Below are 17298 nucleotides of genomic sequence, written 5' to 3'. Positions count from 1 at the left end.
CACAGTGGGAGAAATTCTACGCCTTGGTTTCAAATGCGGAGAAAAAGGGCATTCCATGTCCACCTTACCTGTGGAGCCTAATTTGGCATTGATGTGTGAGCAGATCCAGAATTCGTAAATTTAATAAGGCTAATGTTTTTGTAAGTAATGAGGGTTTGATTATGGAATTTATTTGTAGTTTAGTTAGGGAGGGTTTAGGGTTTCAGCGGTTTAAAACACTTTGGCAGGGGTATCTTTCTTTTTCAAGTTAGCTGGTCTCCCTCCTTTTAATAGCTCATTTATCGTCAAACAATTTTTGAAAGGTTTTCATTGTTCCTCTTCAAGTTATGAAATTAGGTTGTTTAGGTCTGCTTTTGTTGTGGCATTTTTTGGTGCGTTAAGGGTTAGTGAGCTGGTTGCTCCCAATGTTCGTTCCTGTTTTCCTTTGGTGTTGTCAGATGTTCAGTTATTGTCTTCTTGTGTTATGGTTTCTATTAGAAAGTCTAAAACGGATCAGTTTAGGAGGGATTCAGTTATTACGTTGAGTCAACTTGTTGGTTTAGTAATATGTCCAGTTTTGTCAGTAAAGGAGTTTATTGAAGCTAGGCCCCGGGTAGATGGTTCCTTCTTAATGCATGTTAATGGATCGTCACTTTCTAAATTTCAGTTTAATGCTGTTTTAAAAAAATGTTTATTATTTCTGTGTTTGGAGCATTATTCATCTCATTAGTTTCGTATCGGCTCTGCCACTGAAGCGTCCAGGATGGGTTTGGATAATGATTTAATTAAGAGAATTGGAAGGTGAGATTCTGACAGATACAAGTTGTATATTGGGCATAATTTGGTGTTACTGTAATTTAATTCTCTTTCAGGTTCAGGACAGATCAATGTTTGGATTTTCGGTCATTCCTTTGTTTTTTGGGCAGAAAAGAGGACTTCAGTCCGTAACTATGGTCATCAATTGTTTTTTGACATTCCTTTTGTCTTTATTTATTGGTTAGGTTTTAGGGGGTTGTGTTGGAATCAAGTGGTTCCTATTCTTAAAGCTGAGTTTCAGGCCAGCCCTTCGCCACAGGTGATTATATTTCATGTGAGCGGTAATGATTTGGGAAAAAATAAACTTTAGATTTATTGGCAGACATGAAAAATGATCTATCTTACATTAGTCAATTGTTGCCAGGTGTTATGTTAGTTTTTTTGGAAATTATTCCTCGTTTTTTGTTGAATATTCCTCATCTTAGTTTTTTAGATAAGATTAGGAAAAGGATTAAAAGGGGAGTTGATATATATTTTTTGCCTTTGTTGAATGGGTAGTCGTTTCGACACCTTGAATTAGATAGTTCAGTTTCGGGACTTTATCGGGAGGATTTAGTCCATTTATCTGATATTGGGCTAGATATTTTCAATATTGGTTTGCATTCGGTCATTGAAAGCGCAGCGGTTTTGTGGGGGGTGGGGGGGGGGTGGGCCAAGCTTGGCTAATGCCGTGGTTGGCTTCTGGAGGTTAGTCGCTCAGCCTTGCTGGGTGGACTGTTGATCAGTGCCTTAATGAACTTTAATTAACTTTGGTGGGAATTTTAAGGATTGATGGATTTGTTAATATTTATGGTTACCCCCCCACCCCACCCCCTTTAATAAAGACTGCGGCTATTTTTATCCAATTTTGTAGTATGTTGTTACTTGTTTATTATTTAAATGTTAAGTTGTTGAATATGGCACCATGACAGGGGCGGAGCCAAAAATTAGGGATTTCGCCCCTCATGGTGTCATTGAGACACAGTTATGTGGTGTTCCCCCCCCCCCCCCCTTATTCTGTTTTCTCTAATTTCTCCTCAGGTGTTCAAGTTAGCCAGCAACAGGACAGCCTTTTGATTGGTCAAGATGGTTGCTGTCCAGTTGCTGGGCGGTGGGCTATTTTTAACCAGTTCTGTGATTGGATAAGCTGCATTTTCGGCGATAATTTGGGGCACTCACCCTGGGGTACGCTGTCTGCTTGTGAAGATCAAGCAAGAAGAATGTCCCCCGCCCGCTCTCCCTGTTTTTTAGTCGCGGTTTTGTTTAATGGGGGGGGGGGGTAGTCGCTCAGCCTTGCTAGGTGGACTTCTGATCAGTGCCTTAATAGACTTTAATTAACTTCGGTGAGAATTTTAAGGATTGATGGATTTGTTAATATTTATGGTTACCCCCCTTTAATAAAAACCGCGGCCATTTTAATCCAATTTTGTAGTATGTCGTTATTTGTTAATTATTTAAATGTTAAGTTGTTGTTGAATAGGGCACCATGTATTTTTATTATCCATATTGCTTCCTTTGCTGGTTAGATTCATTTTTTCATCACATTATACACTGCTGGTTTCCATGGTCACGACCACCCTGCAATCCAGCAGCGGTGCACTATAGGAAAAAGTGCTGGACTTGCACATTCTCCTATCGACCACCAGAGAGTCCAGTGCTTTTTCCAATAGTGTGCAACCACGGCCGCTGCTGCTGGATTACAGGGTGGTCGTAACCATGGAAACCAGCAGTGTAGAATGTGATGGAAAAATTTATCTAACCAGCAAAGGGAGCAATATGCGTAATAATAATAATAATAATTCAGTAAGTGCCTTATATTAACTTTCTCTACATGATAAATGCCATTTTCTGAATTGACACAACCCTTTTGCTGACATATTTAGGAATGAAACATCCGAAGTTGATTCGCATAATACTTCGTTTGAATACTGTACAGAGCAGGAGCTCCGTACAGTATTGGAATGTATTGGCTCAGATGAGCTGAAGTTATTACTTTGCGAAGTGTTGCGAGACTTCATAAATCAACTTCTACTGTAAAAAAAACATTTCCCGAACCCGGGTTCGGTTCCAAGGTGCCACGAAAATGTTTTTTTACAGTACAAATTAATTTATTAAGACTTCATCCGAAGTCGATTCGATCATCCCTAGCTATTATATATGGAACTACGTAGCATATATCAGTCTGTGGAGATTGTACGTTGTGTTGCTGTCACTCTACCCATATTCTTCATACAGTTTATAAGTCACCACTCTTCAAGTTAGTATTTAAAATTGCATAAAATCTGATAAACATAAAGTAGTCTTCCTTTTAAAGTGATCTTCAGGATTGTAAGAGGTGAAAGCATGCAGTGTCCTGCTCGGTGCATTAGTGAAGAGGGTGGGGGCGTGTGTCCACAACCAGTAGTGACAGTTGCCTGGTTTCACAATCTGAACTGGTTAATCAAAATAGGGAGCAGCTCCAGACTTGTTGCATTCTGTAACCATAGAAGCGAGTCCAAGCTTTCTCTTCTTTCCATTCCTTTTTAGATCAATGTGGGCTGATAGAAGCGCAAGAAAAATGTCCAGTGATACATGCACTGTAGGTAAGTCTATGTAATCTCAAAATATGTACAGTTCATTGAGATTGCCTTTATATCACATATGTGCTTCTATATTCATACTAAATTTGTATTCATGTAAATCTTTGTGTCATTTAGGCTACATGCACACGAACATTGTTTGTTTCCGTTCCGTATTTTTTTTTAGATCCAATAGTTTTTTAATAAATTTTTTAAGACATATATAAAGCAAAAGTAGCGGACGCAGCCGCTGGAAAAACAATAAGGACACCAGTAGCACATCCGATTTTCTTTTTGCGGATAGGATGTGGACCTATTCATTTCAATGGGTCCGCAAAAAATGCCGTGTGCTGTCCGCATCAGTAGGTCAGTTCCGTAACCCCGCAAAAAAAAAATAGAACATGTCCTATTGTCCGTTTTAGGCATTGTTACAATGGATCCACAAAAACAAATGGATGGCATACGGATGTCATCAGTTTTTTTTTTTTTGCGGACCGCAAAACACATACGGTTGTGTGCATGTAGCCTTATATGTCTATGTGGTAAAGCAATTGAGGGGATTTATCATGAGGAAAATTACTGAAGATTTGCTTTGAGTCTGTTTTTCTGTAATCTGCATCAAATGTTGCAAGTTATTTCAGAAATTTGGCGCACTTTTATACCGAACACATTTGTCTAGAGATTTTGTTATACCACTCTGTACAAGAGTAAAGCTTCAGGCAGCATGACTGTATGTATTTTGCAGTCTGCAAACCGCAGATCCACAGAACACGGATACTGGCTGTGTACATGCCGCCATAATTTTTTTTACAACTATAGAAATGTATTTTTCTTGTCTGAAAAATGTACAAGCAACATGTTCTCTCTTCCCTGAGGGCCAGAGGAACAGATATACAGATGCAGACAGCACATGGTGTACTGTCCACTTTTTTTGCAGCCTCATTGAAATGAATAGTTTTGGATAAGGAACAGTTGTGTGTATGGGGCCTAGGAGTGAACCTTTTCTTAAAGATTTATGAAGTCACAGTTGATTAATTTATCATGCTCTTAATTATCATAGAAAACCAAATCCATTTTCACATCCATTTTTTTTCTAAATTGGCGTCAGCGGTGTAAAATCACAAAAAGTCACAAAAAAAGGTTTGTGTGAAGAAATTCCCCATTATCCTGTTATATTATTGCAGTTTAGAAACATGTTGGTATATGGGCTAATTCACACGACCGTGGTTTGGTTCTGCATCCGAGCTGCATTTTTTGCTGTTCGGGTGCGGGCCCATTCACCTCAGTGGGGCCGCAAAATATGCAGACAGCACTCTGTGTGTGCTACCGCATCCGTTGCTTTGTTCTGTGGCTCCTCAAAAATTATCAGTCATATCCTATTCTTGTTTTTCGGACAAGAGTAGGCATTTCTTTAAAGGGCCATCCATGTCGTTCCGCAAATTGTGGAAGGCAAACGGGCGGCCTGCGTGTTTTGCGGATCCGCAATTTGCAGACCTCAGAATACGGCACGTTCATGTAAACAAGCCCTAGCTGAAAGGAGATTATACAATGAGAATGTATGCACTTATGGGGTCTTTTATCAAACTGGTGTACAGTAGAACTGGCTTAGTTGCCCATAGAAACCAATCAGATTCCACCTTTTATTTTCCAAAGGAGCTGTCAAAAATGAAAGGTGGACTATGATTGGTTGCTATGGGCAACTAAGCCAATTCTACTTTACACCAGTTTGATAAATGACCCCATTAGTTGACACATGTTCATAATTATAAGAGTCAAATATTTTTCTCTTGGAAATGTATGTGTATAAACTTTCCTGTCACCGTCTATAGAAATTAGACATTTACTGGAAATGTTTCCCAGGAGTTTGTCTAATTAAAGTAGGTTACCGAATTTTCAAAGTACAGTATTATGTAATTTACAGGATATTAAAAATAATTATCTGGGATATTGTCATGCAGGATGTACTAGAACAGAGCACAATCTGATCTAGATAAAGTAAACACATCATTACAGTACATAGGTAACACTGGTGAGCTGTCAGGTCCATTTTTTCCTGAATACTCTTGGGGCCTGTGACATTGGATCTCTAACATATGATACACCCATAAATCAGCAGTGATATACTTTAAAAGAATATTCCAGAATTGTAATATTGATGGCGTATACTCAGAATAGGCCATCAATATCAGATCAGCAGGGGTCAGACATCCCACACCCCTGCCATTCAGCTGTTCCAGAGTAGCTCCATTGCTGCAACTACACAGCTTCGTCCATCAAAACCCAAAAAGTCAGTATCTCCGAAAATTAGAATATTGGGGAAAAGTTCAATATTGTAGAATGATAGTGTCACACTCTAAGCAGCGAATCAACACAAAATCCCTGCCAAGGCTTCCTAAGCTTTTAAATTGCCTTCAGTCTGGTTCAGTAGGCTACACAATCCTGGGGAAGACTGCTGACTTGACAGTTGTCAAGAAGACAATCATTGACGCCCTCCAAAAGGAAGGTAATCCATAAAACGTCATTGCTAAACAAGATGGCTGTTTACAGAGTACTGTATCCAAGAATATTAATGGAAAGTTGAGTGGAAGGAAAAAGTGTGATAGGAAAAGGTGCACAAGCAACAGGGATAACCGCTGCCTTGAAAGGATTGTCAAAAAAAGACTATTGAAGAATTTGGGGGAGATTTGGAAGGAGTGGACTGCGGCTGGAGTCAGTCCTTCAAGAGCCACCACACAGAGAGGTATCCAGGACATGGGCTACACCAGGCATGCTTAACCTGCGGCCCTCCAGCTGTTGCAAAACTACAACTCCAAGCATGCCTGAACAGCCTACAGCTATCAGCCTTCAGCAGGGCATGGTGTTGTAGTTTTACAACAGCTGGAGGGCTGCAGGTTGAGCATCCCTGGGCTACACTATTGCATTCCTTGTGTCAAGCTACTCATGACCCATGACACAACGTCAGAAACGTCTTACCTGGGCTAAGGAGAAAATGGACTGGACTGTTGCTCAGTGGTCCAAAGTCCTGTTTTCAGATGAAGGTAAATTTTACATTTCATTTGGAAATCAAGGTCCCAGAGTCTGGAGGAAGAGTGGAGAGGTGCACAATTCAAATTGCTTGAGATCCAGTGTGACGTTTCCAGGAAATTTTAGAGCACTTCATGCTTCCCTCTGCTTCCAAGCTTTATGGAGATGCTGATTTAATTTTCCAACTTGGCACCTGCCCACATTACCAAAAGTACCAACACCTGGATTAATAACACTGTATCAATGTGCTTGACTCGCCAGCAAACTCGCCTGACCTAAATCCCATAGAGAATCAATGCAGTATTGTCAAAAAGAAGATGAAAGACAATGAAGACCCAACAATGCAGATGAGCTGAAGGCCTCTATCAAATAAACCTGGGCTTCCAAAACACCTCAGCAGTGCAACAGGCTAATCACATCCATGCAATTTATGCAGAAGGAGCCCCGACCAAGTATTGAGAGTATATATATACAGACTGTTCAGTAGGCCAACATTTCTGTATTAAAAATATTTTTTTTTAACTGGCCTTATATAATCTAATTTTCTGATATACTGACTTTTGGGCTTTCATTAGCTATAAGCCATAATCATCAACATTGATAGAAATAAACACTTGCAATAGATCAGTGTGTAATGAATCTATATAATATAGCAGGTTTTTTTACTTGAAATAATTTAACTTTTCGATGATATTCAAATTTATTGAGATGGACCTGTATTTGCTCCAAGTACTTTCCAAAGGACTAGGGGACATTAATTATGTGTGTGTATGTGTGGGGGGGGGGGGGGGGGCATTTTAGACCAATACAGGAAAGGGTTCTTTACAGTTAGAGTAGCTAAATTATAGAATGCTGTAACCCAAGTGGTAGTAATGATAAATGCTATATCAGCAAAATATGAAAGGTCTAACAATTAATGCCATATAATTGATCTCAGGTAGGTTGACCTTGATGGACATGTCTCTTTTTTAACCTACATCCAAGTCCATAAATATTGGGACGTCAACACAATTCTAAAAAATTTGGCTCTATACACCATCACCACCACAATGGATTTGATGTGCTTCAACTCAAGACTGTCAGCTTAAATTTGAGGGTATTTACATCCAAATTAGGTGAACGGTGTAGGAATTACAACATTTTGCATATGTGCCTCCCACTTGTTAGGGGACTAAAAGTAATGGGACAATTGGCTTCTCAGCTGTTCCATGGCCAGGTGTGTGTTATTCCCTCATTATCCCAATTACAATGAGCAGATAAAAGGTCCAGAGTTCATTTCAAGTGTGCTATTTGCATTTGCAATCTGTTGCTGTCAACTCTCAAGATGAGATTCAAAGAGCTGTCACTATCAATGAAGCAAGCCATCATTAGGCTAAAAAAAACAAAACAAACCCATCAGAGAGATAGCAAAAACATTAGGCGTGGCCAAAACAACTGTTTGGAACATTCTTAAAAAGAAGGAACGCACCGGTAAGCTCAGCAACACCAAAAGACCTGGAAGACCACGGAAAACAACTGTGGTGGATGACCGAAGAATTCTTTCCCTGGTGAAGAAAACACCCTTCACAAGAGTTGGCCATATCAAGAACACTCTCCAGGAGGTAGGTGTATGTGTGTCAAAGTCAACAATCAAGAGAAAACTTCACCAGAGTGAATACAGAGGGTTCACCACAAGATGTGAACCATTGGTGAGCCTCAAAAACAGGAAGTCCAGATTAGAGTTTGCCAAACGACATCTAAAAAAGCGTTCACAGTTCTGGAACAACATCCTATGGACAGATGAGACCAAGATCAACTTGTACCAGAGTGATGGGAAGAGAAGGGTATGGAGAAGGAAAGGAACTGCTCATGATCCTAAGCATACTACCTCATCAGTGAAGCATGGTGGTGGTAGTGTCATGGCGTGTATGGCTGCCAATGGAACTGGTTCTCTTGTATTTATTGATGATGTGACTGCTGACAAAAGCAGCAGGATAAATTCTGAAGTGTTTCGGGAAATATTATCTGCTCATATTCAGCCCAATGCTTTGAGAACTCATTGGACGGCACTTCACAGTGCAGATGGACAATGACCCAAAGCATACTGCAAAAGCAACCAAAGAGTTTTTTAAGGGAAATAAGTGGAATGTTATGCAATGGCCAAGTCAATCACCTGACCTGAATCCGATTGAGCATGCATTTCACTTACTGAAGACAAAACTGAGGAGAAAATGCCCCAAGAACAAGCAAGAACTGATGACGGTTGCAGTAGAGGCCTGGCAGAGCATCACCAGGGATGAAACCCAGCGTCTGGTGATGTCTATGCGTTCCAGACTTCAGGCTGTAATTGACTGCAAAGGATTTGCAACCAAGTATTAAAAAGTGAACGTTTGATGTATGATTATTATTCTGTCCCATTACTTAGAAAGTGGGAGGCACATATGCAAACTGTTGTAATTCCTACACTGTTCACCTGATTTGGATGTAAATACCCTCAAATTCAAGCTGACAGTCTGCAGTTAAAGCACATCTTGTTTCATTTCAAATCCATCGTGGTGGTGTATAGAGCCAAAAATGTTAGAATTGTGTCAATGTCCCAATATTTATGGACCTGACTGTATGTAACTATGTGGCTCTGTATAGAATAGCGTAGTTGAGTAAGGTATGCCAACAACATACTATCCTGACAAAGGTGAAAGGACACTTTTTTGGGATTTAATGGAAAGAGTTTCATGTTTGGATACAATTTTTAACCCCTTAACACAAAATGACATGTACATTATTTGCATGTAAGGGATGTATGAAGCAGGCTCACGGGCTGAGACCTCTACATACATGGCAGATGTCAACTGTGTAATAAAGCTGACACCTAGCCGCAATGACCAGGATTAGAGATGACTCCTTTCCTAGTCATTTAACCCCTCAGGTGCTGTGGTCAGTAGCAAATCTTCCAGGTCTATGAAAATCTTATAGACTACAACAGTAAAATAAATAAATAAATAAATAAATAAATATATTTTTATATATATATATATATATATATATATATATAAATATATATATATTGCAAAGAAAAAGGAGGTCAGTCAGCACATCCCAATGCACAGGGGCACGTTGCTATGGCTGAAAACAACACTGTAAAAAAAAACATGCAATGCAACAGCTCTCTGCAAACCAAATAAAGTACAAAAATGCATAATAATTGCTAGTGCTATACTTATAAATTAGAGATGCTTGGCAAATACATTTTGTACAAAATTATTTAAGCCTGTCTGCCACACGTCAAGGCGATCCCTGTAAGACGGGTTCCTAACACTAAATTCTACCTGTTATGTCTCATGACGGCTACCATACAATTCAGGGAGTGTAGGTTCCACATGCATGCTGGGCTGATTTTAATTAGTATGAGTACATAGCTTAGCCTGCTCTCCCTCATTCACTGGAAGCCATTTGGCACCAGGAGAGGTATAGTGTGGACTCTCATTGCATTCTTTGGTGGCCATTTGGCACCAGGAGTGGTGTGGAGTTGGCTAGGCATGTATGTTGGTACCTGCATTCCTTTGATATAATGGAGGCCAAATCTTGCAACGTTTCAGCTCACAAGAGCCTTCCTCAGGCTTGAGGAAGGCTCTTGTAAGCCGAAACATCGCAAGATTTGCCACACTATGGGTGAATAAAACCTTTCTGTTTTCACCACTACTCCGGAGTGCAGTCCTACTTCTTTTGCCTATATATATATATCTATCTATATATATATATATATATATATATATATATATATATATATATACATATATAGATATAGATATATATATATCTATATATATATAGGTATCACCACATCCAAAAATGTCAGAACTATTAAAATGAAAATATAATGTGCGGTGAACCCTGTAATAAAAAAAAATATAAAAATAGACAATTTACTGGTGTTTTGTCACATAAAAGTTTATTAAAAGTGATCAAAAAGTTGTATGCAACCCAAAATGGTATCAATTAAAACTACAGGTCACCCTGCAAAAAAATAAAAAAAACAACAACAACCCCTCAAACAGCCCTGTAGATAGAAATATATATAAAAAAAAAAGTAATTTCTACTGACCCACAGAATAAGTTCATTATGTCTTTTTTTGTGCACCGTGAACCCTAATAAATGGCAGAATAGACCCGAATTTTTTTCCTCATTTTGCAATATAAGATATGGTAAATTAGATGGTGCCATTAAAAAAATACAACTCGTTCCATAAAGAAATAAGCCCTCATATGGCTATGTGAACAGAAAATTAAAATCTGTGGCTCTTGGAAGACGGCTCTTAAGGGATTAAAACTGCAGACTGAGCAGACATACAGTTGCATACATATGGAGTATATGTTCTTTTTTTTAAAAAGGGGTTATGCACTCTCACCGTTCCTAAGCTATGCTGTTTCTGAGTTATGGAAAAAGTATAGCTTTTTGTGCTATGCTGTTTCCGTTGTTCCCATGCACTGCAAGCGGGGAAAAAAAGTGGAGTGCTGCCCCCCTCTGCTATTTCCAAGCCACCTGGTGGTTGGCGCTTAGCCCCATCTCAGCGAGATGGGACAATACGCCAAATTAGTCAGCAAATGTAATATGAACAGAGCCTTCTTCAAGTGAACAATGGGTAAGTAAACTCCTGTAGGCACAGTTAATAAGGCTGAACAAATTGGGTCTGAAGGTAATTGTGTGTTGTGCTCAAATCATGCTTCTGGCTGTATGTATCCCTTGTCCTTGTACACGGACTGATGATTAGGAACAAACATTCATCTGATCACTGCCCCATGGAAACATGCAGTCGATCACCAGATAAGCGAGCAAATGCTCATTTGTAAGCATCACATTGCCCAGGGTTAAACAGGGGATGTACTGCCGACAAATGGAAACTGTATACGGACAAACGGTCTTATTAACAATCATTTGCACCTAACTCAAGACAATTGCAGCATATAAATGCAGGTAGTCAGTACTGTTATTTATCATTCAACGCTTACCAGGCAGAATATCTACCCGTGTAAGGCCTCTTTCACACTAGCGAGTTTTCCGCGCGGGTGCAATGTGTGAAGTGAACACATAGTACCCACACTGAATCCTTTTTCACGCATAATTTCTGCGTTGCGTGAGAATCGCAGCATGTTTTATATTCTCTGGTTTTCATGCAGCCCTGGTCCTTGCATGCAAAACCATCAATTTTTTCCTGAACAGACCCTGAGAGAATCGGTAACGCTTGTGTAAAAAGGCCTAAAAGGGTGCCTATGTGTGCCACAAAAAATTGATTGAAAGCTGCAGTTTTCCTATGATTAGAAGTGACCAGACTAAAGTGTTTAATTAATTGGTTGCCCATCAGTCATAATCTTATATAATTAAAGCAATGAGCAATATCACAAAACAAGAATACCTCTTAAAAGTATGTGAGCTCTCTTAGACTAGGGCTACACGGTGATCTTGGCCACGATATATATACCACTACCAAGAATTGCTGTGTAGCAGTGCAGCTGTTGCACTGAATAGGGTCGCAGCATGATTCAAAAGTTGCTTTGACCCCAGAATTGTGAAAAATTCCAACACTGATGGATTTTTTTTATTTTATTCTGGGGTCTCAGTTGCAGCAACTTGCAGGTCGCATAGGGAGTTCATTCAGTTCAGTGGTTGCTCTGTTGCGTAGTGATTTGGTTGTGCAGTGGATGTCGCAGCCAAAATTGCCATGTAGCCCCAGCCTTAAACCATGCACGATGTCCCATATTTACTAATGCCTCTGTGCCCAAAAATCTGTCTATAAAGTGATGCAATTTGGGTTTAACACTTTTTCCAACATGCTTGACAAGGGGTTTGGCTTCGCAGAAGTGGTGGAGCTTCACAAGAGAGAGGTGTGGCCTAAAATGTGCCATTATGAGACAAAATTTCTCCACAATTCTGGCCTAAAAATCAGGCTCAGAGTAAGCCAACCAATAGTTGGCATGGAGTCATAAAAAAGTGTCTCTCCCTGCACCACATTCATCATCCAACCTGAGCCCTTGTGGTAAACCTTGTGCAGGTGTAGACAGCTTAAAGGGGTTCTCTGGGAATTAAGAAAATGAAAATACTTAAATATTACTTTATTGTAAATATATTCCCAAATACCTTTCATTAGTTATAGTGGCTAGTTTTGTCTGGGGAGCAATCGTTAGGAGAAATAAAATTGCACCCATCCTATCAGTACACACAAAACCTGTCCTAATCACACAGGAGGACGTTACTTCACCACAATGAGCCATAGCGCTGCCTCATCCTCCTCTCTCCTCTGCTTGTCAGGAATCCTGATCCTGAATACAGGTGAATCTCTGTGGGAATGGAGATGATGAGGAGACATGAGGGGAGGGGGGGATGTGGCTAATGAGCAGCAGCTCTTGTATGCAGTCTCTATTACCAGAGCAACACATTACCACCGTCTGTCCTGTCCGTCCTGACTGTACTTCATGTCTCCTCATGCACTAAATTCCCCAGAGATTCAGCTAAATTTCTTATCATCTGTATTCAGGATCATAATCCCTGACAAGTAGAGAGGAGGATGAGGTAGCTCTTTACCTCAATGTTGTAGCGTAACTTGTTCTCATGTGTTATCAGGACAGGTTTTGTGTAAACAAATAGGACGGCGGCCATTTTGTTCCCCCTGATGATTGCCCCCCAGACAAAATGAGCTATTATAAATAATGAAAGGTATTTGAGAATATATTTATAGTAAAGTAATAGAGTATTTTCATTTTCTTAATTACCAGAGAACCCCTTTTAGCTTACACAGTCTTTGGAATTAGTAAATCTCGACCAATGTCTTTTAGGGTTAGCTCTGCTCAATGTAAAGAAAAAATACTTTTAAACCATATGTAAATGAGAAGTTAAGCGCACCAAGGGCGGGCCTACGCTACTCTGTGCTCCTCCCTTTCCTTCTTGATTGACAGGACCAGGCAAGATGACTATGTAGACTGGCTCTGGCAGTCATGTAAGCATTACAACTGAAGCCAGTGGTTGGTATTATTTTTCCTGCCATTGGTTAATTTTTTTGTCAATCGTCTGATATTTTTGCAGAGCATTTTCTCTGCAAACTTTTGCATGTGGAGTTAAAGGGCTCATGCACACAGCCATATTTGGGGTCCCTGTAATACAGATCTGGAATACAGCGCTCATATAAATGTATGGGTTCATAATGTGTGCCTCTCACTGAAATTTATTGGTCCGTGCTGTGTCTCTGTGTGCCTCTCACTGAATCTGTGTTAAAAATTCAGCATGATATATGATAACAAATAAAGAGAACCTTTCACTGTTTTTTATTCTTTGTTAAACTAAGTACCTTTACTAGCGGGGTATGCTGCTATAACGTTTCTTTTTTCAAACACCCCTCGGCTACCCCGCTGTGCTCCCCTTTCGCGCCTTGTATTCTAATAGATAGCATTGGTACAGGGAGGAGGGGAGGAGTTAACTCATAAAACCAGTGGCGTACATAGAGAAGTAAGGGCCCCATAGCAAGGATCAAACCAGGCACAAGTGGGGGACACAGGACAGAAGGGTTTCCGCCTAAACCCCTTTCAATAACCCTTGGGCCATTTTTCCACTGCCTTGTTTGATAAAAGTTGTTCCTTTAGAGGGTAGAGTCCTGACCAAGTTTCCACCCCCAGTAGAAGAGGAGATGATCCCAACTGGGCACCCCCTCTTGTCCTGGGCCCCATAGCAGTCGCACGGTCTACCCCTATGGTAGTTACGCCTCTGCATACAACCCCTTTGATGTTACTTTCCAACCATAGGCAAATTCACGTATTTATTGTTACATGTCATGACGTATACATTTTTTCATTTTTTATTTTACAGAATGAAGATTTCAAAGAACAACCCAAAGTACCACAATGTATAAAGATACATTAGTTAGCTTAAATAATTTCATTTTTTAATGATCTTTCCTGAAGAGCCATTTTACTATACAGATGTCTTACCGGCTATCTAATGGATATGTCAGTCTGCCCTCCCGGTATGGCCTTAGTGACAGCTATCAACACCATGTGGATGCAGGCAGGAGGTCTCCACGCTGGAACTCCAAAGACTTTGGTAGTAATAGACATGGACTGGAATCACCAAGGCTGTATGGTCTCTCTGAGCTGGAGAAAAATATTGAGGTGAAATTTGTATATTTTGCATCTTATTCTTTATATGCAAAGATTCGATTTAAGTGCAGTGTTTTTAATAAACAACTATACGCTTATATAATGATACAATTTTATAATTTTTTTAAAAACTGATTATTTTATTACAATTGATGTACAATAAATCACAAAGTTAAAAGGGGTTGATCGGGTTCAGAGCTGACCCTGGACATAAGCTCCCCTTCACTCATTTACCATGTACGAGTGAGGCATCTGAGCATTTCTTGCAGTGCGGTGCAAGAGCTGTTTGTTTACTGCCGGTGGCATACCTGGATTTTTCACAGTATGTTAGGCAGAGTATGTTAGGCAGAGGCTTCCACCTAGCAGTGATCCTGGTGACTGGCACTAGTGAGTGGTCTTTAGCGCAGGCCATAGCCTGTAAAAAAACTAGGCAGAAGTCTCCACCTAGCAAACCCATATGAAGCCCGGTATGTCACCAGTTGTAAAGAAAAAGCCCTTGCCCTGCCGCGATGCAGTGTGGGCAAGAAATGCTCCGATGCTCCACTCATACATGGTAAATGAGTGAAGGGGAGCTTATGTCCGGGTTCAGCTCTGAAAGGAAAAAGCATAGCATGTATATGCCATCATATTGTAAGATGGGAATAACCCTTTAAATATTGAATACAAGTTATATCTGTCCATTTATGATTAACATTAAGAGCACAGTAGTTTTTGCCATGAAAGAAGTTATGTGCATAGCCTTCGTTAAATTGTGTTCATTTTCCATTTTGTCTCATAAAGGCTGCTGGACACTTAGAATCAGATATCTGGATGGGGCACAGCAGAGATTACACCCGCCGCCCTCCCAGTCCACGGCAAACAGACAGAGCGAGATCTGTGAGTCCTCTCCGAGGGATCCATACTCTAGAGTGCTATAGGTACAGAATGATATGAACTCTCAATGCCCTGTAAATACAAAGAAAAGGTTTATACCTAGGAAGATTTCACTTGTGCAGATTGCAAAAGCTCTTCGTTAATCCCTTCATTTTACTGTAGTTTATTTCTAAAACGTGAAGAGTGATGGCCTAGAAAAGTCTTGCATGCCAAAACTGTGTTTGAAGATAATGGTAACGTCCATTTCTAATTACTGCAACCTGTCCAGGTCCAGAACAAATATATAGGGGCAGATTTATAAATTGGAGAGGGCAGGACTTTCCTATAGTGAATGGAGTGGTGGTCACGTATGCACACCACTGCTGTTGATAGGTGATACATGTTGTTTATGGGAAAACTCCTTCAAGAGTGAATTAGTACTACCATTTAGCAGGAATGTATGAAGTAATGTTAATCTATGTGTACATCAACTTTTGTGACTTCACAGTACATTTCTGGCAGTTTTTTTTTGTGTGTATTGTGTTGCCATTCAGAATGACAACCTTTTTCAACCAGTCATTCATGATGCAGCCATCTACCGTATTCCCAGCTTTAGTTTCAAATATATAGGATCCACCTTGAGTTGTGTTAGTAAGTAACATCAAATGTTATTACTGATAGCAATGCTAAATGTTAAATCCCATGTCCCACAAATGACATTTATTTCCTGTCCTTTGTGGGACCACTTCCATTATCAATGATAATATTGTGTGTAATAATAATCTTTATTTATTTAGTGCCAACATATTCCGCAGCGCTTTACAGTCAGTAGTGTTTAGAGAACTTGTGTTTCAAGTTCAGCATACAAGGTTCGGGTTTATCTACGAATTCCGTTATGGATTTCTCCACCACGGACCATAACTTCTTAGATAACCCTTGTACCCGAACTTGAAACACAAGTTTGCTCATCCCTAACAGTCAGGAGGTTTACAAAGGTTTATCCTGCAAAGTATTTCAATTTTACTGCAGCTAAAATTCCATTTCTTTATTATTTGCTATTCTAGTAAACCTCCAGTTAGTTCAGAGTATACCAGGAATATATCCAGCCCATCACTGTCAAGGAGAAGTTCTCTTTCTCGTCTCTCCTCCTGGTCCCCTGAGGAGGTTGGCATGGAGCCACCATTGAGCCGCAAGGGCTGGAGTGGATCAGAAATTGACCTCAGAGCATCTCTGTCCGAAAGTGCCCAGAAGCGTTCAGATCTTGTTCAACGTCTAAGAGAGGCTCAATCAAAACTGGAGGAGCAATCAGAAGAGCTCAAAAAACGCGACAAGGAGTTAGAAATGAGCAGAGCCAAAACCGATCTGCTGGCTGTAAAGCAAAAAGTAAGATGTTTCCACATAAACGAGCGGGACACTGGAACTTCATACAGTATTTTAAGTTAGATATTTTATTGTACTTATCCAATCCTGGAAGTACAGGTTAAGTAGGGTGTGATGATCAAGGCCATGTCACACTGCAGTATTTGCATCAGTATTTGTTAACCAAGAGTGGGTAAAAACTATAGTGGGAGCGTTTACTTGTGAAAGCTTTTACAATAGCAATATGTATGAATGATACATTGAATGCATCTTCATCATAAAATGCACAGCCAAGAATAATGTAGAAATTCTTTCTATAATAATATTCTTCAATATCTACTTCCAAAAAGGTTTTTTTTTTTTTTATACTGTTAAAAAAAAGCTTAAAACACAATGTACATTAAAAGTTCTGCAACTTTAAAATATACTTTTGGGGTAATTTACCTAGACCGGCGTTTTAGACTCCGGTCTAAATACCCTTTGCACTGACACATGATGCGCCGGCCTCTACATAAATTGGGTGCATCCACCACCGGCCTAAATCTATGCCAGCTCCCTTGCTGGCGTAGATTTAGAAAAATTGTCTGCGCCCGTTCCCTGGAGTGGTGGG

General features: G+C 39.9%; 1 protein-coding gene across 2 annotated transcripts in view; it reads left to right on the top strand.

The window, feature by feature from the left end:
- The first annotated feature begins 3300 nt into the window (after positions 1–3300).
- LOC122929605 (girdin-like) overlaps positions 3301–17298 on the top strand; it is a 91747-nt gene continuing 77749 nt past the window's right edge. For both annotated transcript variants that reach the window (XM_044283237.1, XM_044283236.1), the window contains exons 1-4: positions 3301–3356; positions 14188–14489; positions 15258–15394; positions 16394–16712. In XM_044283237.1, the coding sequence (XP_044139172.1) occupies positions 14301–14489; positions 15258–15394; positions 16394–16712 (645 nt within the window). In that variant the 5' untranslated portion in view covers positions 3301–3356; positions 14188–14300. The remainder of the gene's footprint in view (positions 3357–14187; positions 14490–15257; positions 15395–16393; positions 16713–17298) is intronic.

This window comes from Bufo gargarizans, chromosome 2, assembly GCF_014858855.1.
Source record: "Bufo gargarizans isolate SCDJY-AF-19 chromosome 2, ASM1485885v1, whole genome shotgun sequence".
Classification (NCBI taxonomy): domain Eukaryota; kingdom Metazoa; phylum Chordata; class Amphibia; order Anura; family Bufonidae; genus Bufo; species Bufo gargarizans.
The sequence above is the reverse complement of the archived record's forward strand: the minus strand, read 5'-3'. Positions and strand labels throughout refer to the sequence as shown.